Below are 13,243 nucleotides of genomic sequence, written 5' to 3'. Positions count from 1 at the left end.
TTGATTTACTGGAAAATGCTTCAGAAAGTGCCTCCCCTCAGCAAAGAATATCTTACAATTTAAAAATGCAAAGTCACAGAGTTATTGGAAAAGTGAAACAGCAATGAAGGTAGGTATCTATTTGATGTATATCAAAGTGGTAACCTTTTTTTTTTTTTCCCCACAATGAAGTAAATGAAGCAATAATGAATTTTAAGCATGCGTGTTTCATGAGCACTATTTATTCTCGATGTTTCTGTAGAATACCTTTGGAAAACAGTTTTCTTAAGCTGCTTTTTTGCTGAAATTCTAATATTAGTCTAATAATAAAATCGTACATTTAATTATCTCTTAATCTGCTTTGGTGTCACTGCTAATGAAAGAAAAAAAAGGAAGTAAGAAGAAAAAACTTTCAAATATAGAAGAATGCATCTTGTGGTTTCATACATATTAAATCAGAACAGTAAGTAAGATGTTATTTTCCCCCAGGCACAGGGGCTCATTTTGCTGCCAGAAACAATCTAAAACAAATTTCTACCCAAGCTTTGTAGTTAAACAAGAAGAGATTTATCTGAAGAAAATACATTCTAGAGGAAGAAAGACAGCAGAGACTAAGGTACACCTAGCATAACAAGTGCACAACAGTAATAAGGTAAATTTCAAAGAATGTAAAATTACCATCTGTGCCATATCACTAAGTTAAATTGAATACAAAAATAAAAATTAAAAATACATATTTCAGCTGAAATATGTTAAATGCTGAAATGATAACAAAATGTATGTCATGATGAATTACACATCACTGTACAGTCAATCAACAGTTTCTACAAAGAGCTTAGATAAGTGTCTACATTTATACATTTTTCATTCTCATTGAAAATTTTTGCTCAAATTTCAGTAATCTTTTGAAAGTCTGAAACTAAAATTGTTTTGTTTTTTTGGTTTTTTTTTCCGATCAGTGATTTGTTATTTTATGACTGACTTTCAATTGCTGAACTACTGATACCTAAAATTTTTTGAAGGGCTTGTAAAGCATGAAGGAGTGAGAAAAAGTACAGTGCTACAGGCATATTAATCTTAAAGACCTCTCTATCATTACAAAGATAAACTGTGCCTAGTAACATGCTGTGCTCTGAAGGACTGACTGGCTCTCAATATTAACACTATTCTTGAATAGTGAGCTCATTTTAACATGATGCAAAATTAACCTGCAGCCAAAAGATTCTAATGCTTTTCCTCATGACATAGACACGGCAGAAAACAGACTATTTTCCTTTTATTTCTACAAGATATTGTCTATATACTAAAATCCAGGGTATACCTCTGTAAACCTTATGCCTCTAGGAGTCTGACAGCTTTGTCTACAAGGAATATGAAATAAGATTTATTACAATACTGCCTGAAATTGTGAGGCTTTAACCAAATCTAAAACATCTACATAAGAAGGGCAAGAGTTTCCATTCAAATAAAAGTGAAAATCTTGATTCTTATATAAAATATTATGCATTTTAATATAACGTTTTCCTGATTTATGTAAAGCTTTGTGTTTTTCTTTTTCCCTAGACTGTCACTTTTTAGTGATATATGGTGCATTTTAGCATTAAGTTTGCCATAAGCAAGAAAAGTCAGGACCCCCAAAGAAATATTAATATGTCATCACTAGTTCCACGTGTCTCCAGATTTTCAATTATTCAGCCTATTTGGGTTTGTTTCATGTAGTTAGTTGACATTCTGTTTCTCCTCACATATACTTTACCATTTTGTATCTGAAAGAAGTCTCAAAATAGAAACAAACAGAATAAAATTCAATTCACTTTTTATGGGAACAGTGAGGTTACCATAGCATAAAAAAAAAACCCACAGATTTTATCTGTATAAAATTATTACATTACGAAAGGTAATAAATATGCGCACACAAAAAATAAAATACAATAAAATAAAATAAAATTAATCTCTCAAGAGAAATGAGATATAAATTAAAATTGTAATAACCGTAATAGCATTTGGTAACAATCCCTTCAACCAGAAGAGGTTCAGTGATTGGCAAAGCATAGAAAGAAATGGGAAGGACTATAAAAAGATGACTGCAGTAGTGGTAGGAAGATCAGCTCCAACAAAGTTGAAGCACTTAAAAATATTAAGGAATAAAAAAAACCCACATATTTTACCTGCAAGATAATAAGAGAAAAGTAGAAAAGAGTATATAGGTATGAAAACTGAGATGTATATATGACAAAAACTACTGAGGGAATCCCTGCTAACTACTGACAATTCTTTCAAGCTCATTGATCAGGATATCTTCACTGTTTTAAAGTAATTCATTAGACATAACTTTCATACAGAAAAGATGTTTGGTACTTGAGCACTAGGGTTCAGAGGGTTTTAGAATCGTCCACTCTGCAACAGAAACAGCGTAAAGAGATGACACCTCCAAGCAAATCAACACTGTTCATACGGTTCCAAATACAGATGCATTCTACTCTGGGGCTGGCTGTATGATGCAGCCAGTCACTTGACTGCCCCATGCCAGTTGAATACGTTAAAGTTTCAAAATGGAAAAATGCTACACAAATATAAGACCTTCATTCATTCATCATCCAAGCATTTATACTGAGTACTTCATTTGTCACGTTCTGAAATTCAACTAAATATGTACATCTTTATTTCAAAGAACACAAATGAGAAGGTGTAGCTTAACTTCAAACTATGCAACACAAAAAAAACATGCACACAGCTTTAAGGGGAGATAACATTAGGAATTTACTTGCCTTATTCTCCAGGTGCATTTTCAGAAAATGAAGGTAGGCCACTGGTGCAAATGCATCAGCTGAATGCATAACCACTTTTGCAGAATCTCTGAAATGCAAAGTTATCAGAATCACATATATATTAATGTACAATTTAACATGTTGATAATGCTTCACTGTGTAAAAGACTGCAAGATAATCAAGAATCTTTTTTTAAAACAATTAAGAAAGTTTTTGCCATACAAAATTATTCTGATGAACAGCATGCTATTTTCAATAAGTTTCAAAAGGAATAATTTATACATCCAGTTCGGAATGAAGATATTTATTTAGATATAGCCTATGCAATCATAATTGACATTATATTTTGCATTCCAGAGACTAATAAGTAATGCAATCTTTTCATTTTATCAATGTGAGATTTTTAAAAGTCTGTTTTTTCATCATTAATGCTCCAGGGACTAGCTCTTAAAGTATTAACACCATGCAATATTTCACGCTGAGAAACTGACTGATTTGACCATCTTGCATCTGATACTGAAGACTACTAGACACAACTTTTTAATGCCAAATGTGTTGGTAGCAATGATAAACTTACTGTGTGCTGATTCAAATTAGTTAATTGTAGCTTTTATTTTTACAGACACAATCTGTCACATTTTGATTCACAAGAGGCTTTATCTGTTATTTCCATCTGCACGGTTTTACTACTTAAGCAAAAGGTAGCTCTAGGAAATAAGTATCAGAAAGTGAGAAACTGAGATGCATTACAAGAAAACCTGAAAATTCCTATAAGAAATGCTGAAGACATACAGATAATTTTCTTGAAATCACAGTGCTCTTAAAACTTCACAGTATTCAATGAGTTTGGCCTGGGGATTCCAAACAAGATCTCTAGTAATGATACATGCATACTGGAAACAGCTGAAGTTGGCTAGATTCCACTGACTTAATGAAAGCATAAAGCTAACAGAAATATCTGCTTTTTAAAATGTGGCTTAGCATATATAATCAAAACTCCTTAATGCAATCACCATCACTATAATACAATGTACCTTTAGCATAAAAACTTTTAATTCACTATTAATAATAATAATAAGCTTTTAATTTATTGATTGTCAAGTTTATAGCTTCATTCTTGAGAGTTACTATCAAGACTTTTATGACTGAAAAATCAAATTCTTTTAGGACTTCTTAATGATAGCACCTTAAAATTAAAGTAATTCTTTTCAAATGGTCACAGTGCCTACTAATTCAAATAGAAATTTTGTAAATGGCTAGAATATCACTTCAGAAATTTTTAGTTGTAGGACCACATTGATGGAAAGCATAAAAACATACTTTGAGATGGCAATGATGTCAGAGGATAACACCTCAATAAGCACTGCTTGCTATTGAAAGATACAACACCAATGGGGAAGTCTGGTACTATTCAGTGATGCAGTAGTTACTTTAAATTTCAGAAAAGCTTATATCCAAGTGGAAAAATGATATTTTAGGGTTATTCATTGTACAATTTTGTACAATTTAAACAAATAGTAACTTTAAAAAAAAAATACTTTTACAGAGTAAAAGAAACTATCCCCACATGTACAAATTCAACAGTGCAGCATGCATGCTAAACATTGATACTTGTCCTAACAGTTCTATAACTGTAGCTTTTAGATCTTATCTGTTGCTCAAGAAGCACTGTAAACAGTAACATGTCTTCTAAGTATGAAATGCATTCCTGAAACAGACAGTTAACACATGGATGGCACCACAGTAGGTATTTGGTTTAAAATGCTAATATTTCTCCAAATAGCTAGATTATGTGGTGTTGAAAAGAGTATTGCAATATATAGCAGATAAAATATGTTTCTTCAATTAATTCATTTTCTGTCAGCCTCTCTGTACTGTGTTATTCAATACTAAATACAACAAATAGGTGGTATAAGAGTTTTGTTATCAGTAATAAGTCACCAATTCAAAACACAGGAAGTCCTTTACTTGGCATTATGTATAGCTTAGGAGACAGTAAAAGAAGTAAATAGCTAAAGAACATTAATAGCAGAGAGCTTATCAAAAAAACCCAGTCACTTGAGCGGTTCTGAAAATAGTGAGAGAAGTCAATCTCATACTCAAAGTCATAATTTTCCTTAGGAACATCATTATGTTATGACAGAAAACCAGGAATTTTTCGAAGACTTTAGACAACAATAAAAAATAGTTTGAAAAACTGTCCCAGTCTGATCCTTCAAATCATCTTGAAGAACTGGGAAAATACTTTAAACTAGAGAGTAATATTTTCACAAAGCAAACACAAGTTAGGGCAGGTCTCCTTTGTCATTTTCTCCTCAAGTTTACATATCTAGTTTTGTTTCTAAACCTAATCACAGAGCTAATGAAAAAGTAATCAATGCAAAATTATACTTCCAAAACATTTTCAGCACATCAATTTAACTTAGAAGGAAAACAAATTGAAGCATTCTATATTCCATACATACTAGTGGGCCTTCATCATAACATTAGGCATTAGGTAGCTCTTATGTAGACAAGAACTATATGATTTCCAGAGGTGTCAATCAATCGCACTATAAATAGGAATGTAATGGCAGAGTCTAAATGCTTAAATGCTGAGCATAAGAAAGATGACAACAGACATTCTCGTAAAACCAGATAAAACCCATCTGACTCCTGGTTGAGTATTCCTGCTGTAAGATCTTTGTTTCTCTGCTGAATATTGTTTATTTTCAAATATTTCACTCAATTTGGCATGCTTGGTTTGTGAGGCATATTTTTAAATGAAGACTGAATGGTTTTGCAAGACTTAATTTAATATTCAAAATCAAAATTAACCACATATTCTTACATTAAAACAACTCCCACTTCTCCAAAACTGACACAGAAAGGTTATTTTCTTCCTGATATAGCAGATTTCCTTATTCAAAGATGACAATGTGAAAACACAGTCACAAGTTTCATGCGACAAAAGCAGTAACCAGTGAAAATGCTACCCAAAAGTAGCATTTGGGAGGCTGCAGGAGTGCCTTCTGTGAGAAGAGACCAGGGACTGTCCCCAGTTCCAGCTGGCTACATAAGGGCCCCTATGACTGGTGAAAACTGAGACCATTGGCCACACAAGTAGCACCTCTGAGTAACTCATTTAAGGATGGGTAAGAAATGCTGAACAGCAGCTGTGTGAGAGGAGTGAGAAAAGAAAAGTGAGAAAAACAGCCCTGCAGCCACCAAGATCAGCACAGGAGGACAGGAAGTACTCCAGGTGCAGAAGTACCCTGTAAGCCCATGGTGGAGTATGTTGGCCCCCTGCAGCCCAAGAGACAACAGACAGCAGAAAAGCCAAAGCAGAAGAAGATTCCTGGCTGGAGCTGCAACCTATTAATTTTAATTGAGCTGTTCAATGGAGCAGTCCGTTATCCTTTTCCAAACCAAGCCTGTTTTGCCCATGATGGTCTCAATTTAGCCATCTTTCTGCCCTTATCTTGACCTGTAAGTTTTGCACCTTAATTTTTTCCCCTGCAAAATGAGAGGGTAGCTTGGTGAGTATTGGCCAACTAGCTGGCCAAAGTTAATATACTGTAACTGTTATTTGGGAAAGAATAATCACCAATGTCTTCCACAGAAACTTACACTAAGGAATTTAGGAACCCTGAAAAAAATTGTACAGGTTTTAACCTCTACCTTGGAACTCTTGCAATGCCACTTAAGTTTAAAAAAAAATTATCAGGACGTATATCACAATCATGGCTATTTAAGCATCTGGAAACTAACAGCTTAACAACATGATTACACAGTCTGTTTTGATTCACCCAGTGAATATGAAAAATAAGAATAAAAAACTAAGTAAAGTTGTAAAGATAATTACAGAATCACAGAATCACAGAATGACCCGGGTTGGAAGGGACCTCAAGGATCATGTAGTTCCAACCCCCCTGCTTGGCAGGGCCACCAAACATACACCTTTACTAGATCAGGTTGCCCAGAGCCCTGTCCAACCTGGTCTTGAACACCTCCAAGGACGGGGCATCCACAACCTCCCTGGGCAGCCTGTTCCAGGACCTAACCACTCTCCTAGTAAAGAACTTCCCCCTAACATCCAACCTAAATCTTCCTTCTTTTAACTTAAAACCATTTCCCCTAGTCCTGCTATTATCAGCCTTTTCGAAGAGTTTACTCCCCTCCTGGGAGTAAGTTCCCTTCAGGTATTGAAAGGCTGCAATGAGGTCACCCCGCAACCTTCTCTTCTCCAGGCTGAACAAACCCAACTCCCTCAGCCTGTCCTCATAGGGGAGGTGCTCCAGCCCCCTGATCATCTTTGTGGCCCTCCTCTGGACCCTTTCCAAAATCTCCATGTCTTTTTTGTACTGAGGGCTCCACACCTGGACACAGTACTCCAGATGGGGCCTCACAAGGGCAGAGTAGAGAGGGAGTGGTATTATTTTTTATATTATTATAAATTAATTAATTAATTGTGAATTATTGTGATAATTCACAAATAACAAATGATACTAAACAACATTTAATGAAAAAGAAACTACAAATATTGTAAAAGCTCACCAGGTAATAGATTTTTACATGAATGGCCCTTAAAAGGTACGCTTTTATAACAAAGCAGGAGACAGCTAAGCAGGCCTAATTACGCCTGAGAAACAAAATATCAGTGTAGCTAGCTATTCAGTTTCCACTATAGAATTTTAGAACTAGCTTGAGTAATTGTTTAATCTATCTCAGGTGTACAAAGAGATCTTTCCAAATGAATACTGGGCAGTTGTATATCAAATTCTAATGGAATACCCAGATTTAAACTGTAACATAAGAAACCAAATATAGTTAGTAACGTAAACAGTAAACTAAAAAAATTTAAGCCAAAAACTTACGCAGGTATATTTCATCTATCAGTTAAAACTTAGCTACCCTTCTTCCAAAGTATACATTTTGTTGCAAGTGACGAATACAAATACTGAACAGGCCACAACTGGTTTTATAGTTGGCTACGTAAGACATATCATGCAGTCAACTAATACTTCAGCTCAGCAGACTTCCACTATAGCAGTTACTAAACTTTTCACATTTTATCTATCGCTCAACCTCCCCCTGTGATGGAACAGAGTGAAATGCTTTCTGGTTCTCTGCTCTACACAGAGACCAGTGGTCTGGAAAAATGAAAGAAATAGATCTTCACTGTGAAATCTTTACCATGTCTATATGCACAAAAGTCCTGACCTTCTGTAAGATGGCCATCATCAATACATGACTACTGATCTGTTTACAAGAAAGGGAACAGCAGTTGAAACATCTCACTCAAAGCAAACAGACTTAGCTATTTAACAGACTACAAAGAAATTTACAAGACTCGAGCGTTATTCATGTCCCACTACACAGACTTTAGCAATTTATGTCAAAGGAAAAAGCTACTTAGATGGATTCATCCAGTGTTTGTATTTAAAATATCCTCTAATAATAGAAGTAAAATGTTTTCGACATCATTCTAAGCTGCTAAACTTACACACACTCACTTGTGCGCACACACACACAGTTAATGGAACCCACAGGCTACTGATGTGGCAGTTTATCAAATGTAGCTGTAATGAAAGATAAATATTACAGGCAATTCACACTTCATGAAAGGATAAAAGTGTCAGTGTGTAGGTACCAGTTTTACTGCAGGCTATAATCAGCAAGTAAACGAAAGTGCAAATGTCTAAGAAGTTTATAGCTTTCTATGAAGGCCTCGTCTTGTCAGGTATTGATTTAGGTTTTCAGAGGACTTGGCCAGTGTTAAACAAAGTGAGTGTTTGTGAACTTAGAGGATATGTTTTTCACTCTGCCAACAAAAGCTGCCTCAAGCTAAATGTGAAAATGCTCTCATTGCTTTAAAATAATGAAATGGAAGAAACTGTTCCTTACACAACTATTTTCTTCTTAAAGAGAGGGCAATCCAGAGTGAATGTTTCATATTCTCCACCTTCTCCGCAAATGTGTACACCATATTTCTCAGAAACCTAAAACAAAAATAAAATTTAAATACACCGGTGTTACAGTAAAGCACTCATATACATTTTGCTGATAAATTCAGTGTGTACCTTCTGAAAGAATAAAATAATAAAAAAACCCTCAAACATAACACAAAAAATTCTTGATTTTTTTGTATTGTGTATCACAATGATCTATGAATTACCATTGTGTTATATTTTAAGTCAAATTGATACAGCAGTATTCAGGTAAACAAATCAAATCCTAATCATTCTTTCACAAGAGTCTTTAAAGTTTGTTCAGGCACACTAACCTCGTTCTCTCCCTTTGGCAAAGACAGTTCACTTCTGTGAGAAGTCTGTACTGAAAATCAATAAAAGATGTAGCACTTTACATAGCAGTGTACAACAAATAAAATTTTGGCAACAGAATTAACAATTGCTTCCATACTTTTGTAAATGACTATCTTGTTCTTAAAAGTTCTCATAAATTGAACTTTCCAAGTCAAAAGCCAAAAAGCAAAAACAAAAACTGAAGAGGTAACAAAATATTGTTTCCATTCCAAATCATACTAAATACGGTTTCTAAGTTGATATATATGCAAATATTCCTGAAGCTCTGGGAATCACACTAAAACAAATAATTACATCATTTACTAAATTTCAAATAAGAGACATGATTAACATCAGTGACTGTGGAACATGAACCAAAGTTCATTTGCTTGAGTAGGAAGAATGAAATTGCTTAACAGGTCATTGTAATTCTACATTTACTGTGTCATTGGTAGTAATCAAGCACATGCATCATGCTCTGAGCACAGGGACACCCCCCCTTTCTCAGCATGAAAAAATTTTGATCCTGGTTGCATAACATTTATTTAAATTCAGTTAGTTAAACAAAAGGCCTAAGTCCTCTTCAAACTTTTTTATTTTTGGAAGGAATGGGTAATCAATCTGAGAAAACAATACCCTGGTAATAGTCTATGTGACCTTGCGGTTTAAGCGTTCGTGTGGTGAAAAATCTAAGTCTCATTTGCAAGAAATTTTAATGTATGACTATTGGAGACATTTTTCATTTTCCCTTTGATATTTTCTTAAAAACAAAATGGACAGAAGAAAACCTTTAATGAAGTGTGTTTTTTTAAACTACACTTCTGACAGAAGAATAAACTTTCTCTGTCAACAATAGCAAAAAGGTTCTACAGGACAAATACATCAAGAATAATTAATGTTGATGCAATAAGAATGGACAATCTACAAAACAGTTAGACAAAACCTTTTACTCTTCTTCTTGGAGCTTCCATAAAACAATAAATAAACAAAACCCCCTAAACAAAACCACAATATAAAATGAAGGAGAGAAACCTGGACAAGATCTTTCTAACCTTTTCCCTTGTGAAAATAAGTCACTTTTAAAATTGTTAGTTCTGCTTGTAAATATTTGTACCTGTAATAATTACAGGAAATTAACACCAAATACTCAAAAAGCAAAAGATGTTTTATTATGTTTGTGGCGGGAAATCCATTTTTTCAATGTTACTGGCTTTAAGATCATGCTTGTCAGCAATTACCCTGGGTGCTAAAGAGTTTTCCAGTTTCCACTAGTGTCAACGGGAATTGAGGACATTCAGCAGCTCTTACTCATAGAACAGGCATATAATGTGCATTTCACAAGTGGGTGGTATTTTAAAGATGCTATAAATGGCAACAGAAACTTGTCTTTTAATCATTAAAAATATTCACATTTTTTCAAAGATTAATATATTTTGTTTTGCAAGCTGTTATATTCATAAAGAGACAACACAGACTCTAATCAGAATTTTGTGATTGCTAGGACTAGTCTCAAATGAGCCAGAAAATTAAAAATTACACAACTAAAAATGCAAGTCCAATCCAAAATCTCTAAGAAATACATGTAGAAATTAACTTCTAGGCTCTTCATTTTAAATCAAATCCTCAGTCAGTCAAAGGGTGTTTAAAAGAAGAGTTCAAACATTAACAAAAGAATAGCCCCTTTTAACTTTGGGTAAAACAGAGGAGAAAACCTGATTTTCTGACTGAAGTTGCATAAGATAGAATACGTGAATTCCAGTGCTTCCTGTCCAAGCATAGACTTTTTTTCAACAAATCAGAAATTCTACATAACATAGATACGCTCTTTACATCCAGAATTACTCATCAACTTATAAGGTAAGCAAACAAACAACCAAACAAAAATAGGGACAGAAGCACAGACAAATATTACCATAATATACATTTAGTGTTCTATTAATAAATCCCAAGGAGAGGGTGAACAACCTCAGAGGTTTGGCAGGTTGCCAAAAATTCTTCAGTGTAAAATGCTAGGGCTCCTGGTATGCAAGAAATAGTTATACAAGAGAACAATTAAGTAATTTAGCAATTATATAGCAACCATTCCTTAGTAATTAATGTCTTATAATTTAGGGAAAAAAAAAAAATAAAAAATCAGGAACTTTCCTTGCCACTATCCTGAACCAATACTCATGATAAAAGCATGGACAGCAGATCATCACTGTACTTATGAACTCAACCTTCCATATGTAATGAGAAAAATATTGCAAATCTAATCAAAGTTCTTCCCATTTAATACTTAATTTTTTTTCCCCACTCAGTACAATTAGAAGACTGAAAATTTAGGCAGCAAAGTTAAATAATTCCATGAATGAAATCAGAGCTTTTTACCTCTTTTAATTATCACTGACACTGATCAGAACAATACATTTTGTTTCTACTCCTTCCTATAAATTGTAAACACCATGCAATCACATTCTGTCTACAAGATTTCTGATGCTGAAGACTTCATTGGGTTGCAAAATAATTTTTCAAACTGAAAACCTCTGAAGTTTATAGTTACTGATTTGTTTTCATCACTCTTTAAGACCAACTCAGCACAAAGAAAAGGCAATTCAGTTGTATTTTGACTTTCATAGCATGCACACGCAGAGGAAACTGCTACATACACATGTATCAGTTACGCAGTCTCTCTGACAATGACCCAATAAACAGTTACAAATAACCAGCCCACAAGCTCTACACTTTTCTCCCCAAAGCTCTCCCTCATTCCACTGGGAGTTGGCAGTGAGCAAAACTACATAGTAAGAGAGAAAAGCGAAGGAAAAATAGTAATGGTTACTTTATTTTTTCTCCCCAAAACGTGTTGTGCACCGTGCAGTTTCTCACCATTTGCTGACTGCTGACCAGCCAGTACCCAAGCAGCAGGCTGCCCCCTCAACTCCCTGCAGCTTTATTGTTCATCATGATGCCATATGGAATAACACATTCCTTTGGCCAATTTGAGTCAAGTGTCCTAGTTCTGTCCACTCCCAGCTCCTTCTCGTCCCCTTTTGTACAAGGCAGTTGAGGTTCAGGTTGGGTATTAGGAAAAGGCACTTCACCAGAGGGTGCTCAGGCACTGAACAATGCATCCCAGGGCAGTGGGTAAGACACCAAGCTGACAGAGTTAAAGGAGCATTTGGACAACACCCTCAGACATAGAGTCTGGATTTTGGGTAGTCTTGCGTGGAGCCTGGAGTTGGACTTGATGATCCTCATAGGCCCCTTCCAACTTATTGTTTCCAACAAAATTCCATAATCCTATGATTTTTTGGCGCTTCACAGCACCTGCTCAGCAATTTCTAAAGGATCACTGTGGTATCAAAACTGTCTTTTTCCTGAAGTCAATTCATGCCCTCATACCAGACACTACGAATAAAATCAACTCTGTCTCAGTTGAAACCAGGACAGAGTTGTTAATTTGCTTGAGAACAACAAAAGAGTAAGCTCACTTTGTGACAGGAAGCATACAAAAACACACTGTTAGGCAACAAGGTCAAGAACTGCTAACTTAACAGCCGAAGCAGAACCACAGATCGGGGATATGAAGAAGCACTTTGACGAATGCCCCTTGATGACATAATTTATGCAAGGGAGGACTTTGAAAGTGGAAAGGGAAATATGTGTGTGGGGTTGAATGGAGGTTGTACGGGACGTGCATGCATGGAGGCCATGCCAGTATATAAGCTGTGTGATGCAGCAATAAAGAGACAGCAGGCTCCATGGCATCCATGTTTGTGTCTCACTCCGGGCAGGGTCCAGCCTGGATTCAGTTGTCAGTAATGACACACACATTCAGGACAATTATTCTCAGACTGTACATAGCTCAATGTTTGACTCTTCTAGTTCAAACTCTGAGAAGATGAACAAAATCTGGTCTTCTTATTCTTATTATTCACCTTTTATTTAAGTAAATGTACTAGCTCCATCTATAAGCATTTCCATGATGTGATGACTACATACCCCTACGGACAGAATTTAGTATATGCTTGGGAATAATTTTCTTACTCAAATTTGAAAGGCGTTACTGTATGCATTCCAACTATATAAAATCTGACACAAAATGTTCAGATGGTGACAGCTACAGAGAAATTTTATATCACGTATGATCTTGTAACATCCATTACTCGCTGTTAATTTTTCTGACTGCAGTATCACATTCAAATTACAACTTTGCCTATGAGTATTTTT

General features: G+C 35.1%; 1 protein-coding gene across 20 annotated transcripts in view; it reads right to left on the bottom strand.

Annotated features, from left to right (window-relative positions):
• The window catches only part of DPH6 (diphthamine biosynthesis 6), a 177,759-nt gene that overhangs the window by 109,670 nt on the left and 54,846 nt on the right, over positions 1-13,243 (bottom strand). For 10 of the 20 annotated variants that reach the window (XR_014947186.1, XM_085550401.1, XM_015864897.3 and 7 more), the window contains 3 exons: positions 9,013-9,057; positions 8,634-8,728; positions 2,748-2,835 (listed from right to left, as the gene is read on the bottom strand). Coding sequence is in view for 18 of the 20 variants with exons in the window: in XM_085550401.1 (XP_085406527.1) it covers positions 2,748-2,835; positions 8,634-8,728; positions 9,013-9,057 (228 nt within the window). In the remaining 2 variants the exon portion in view is untranslated. The remainder of the gene's footprint in view (positions 1-2,747; positions 2,836-8,633; positions 8,729-9,012; positions 9,058-13,243) is intronic. The other 10 variants (XR_014947187.1, XM_085550403.1, XM_085550404.1 and 7 more) reach the window with 1 other exon arrangement.

Source organism: Coturnix japonica, chromosome 5 (assembly GCF_054131305.1).
Source record: "Coturnix japonica strain WE chromosome 5, WE-NBRP24, whole genome shotgun sequence".
Classification (NCBI taxonomy): domain Eukaryota; kingdom Metazoa; phylum Chordata; class Aves; order Galliformes; family Phasianidae; genus Coturnix; species Coturnix japonica.
Note: the sequence above shows the minus strand (reverse complement) of the source record. Positions and strands in the feature narration are given on the sequence as shown.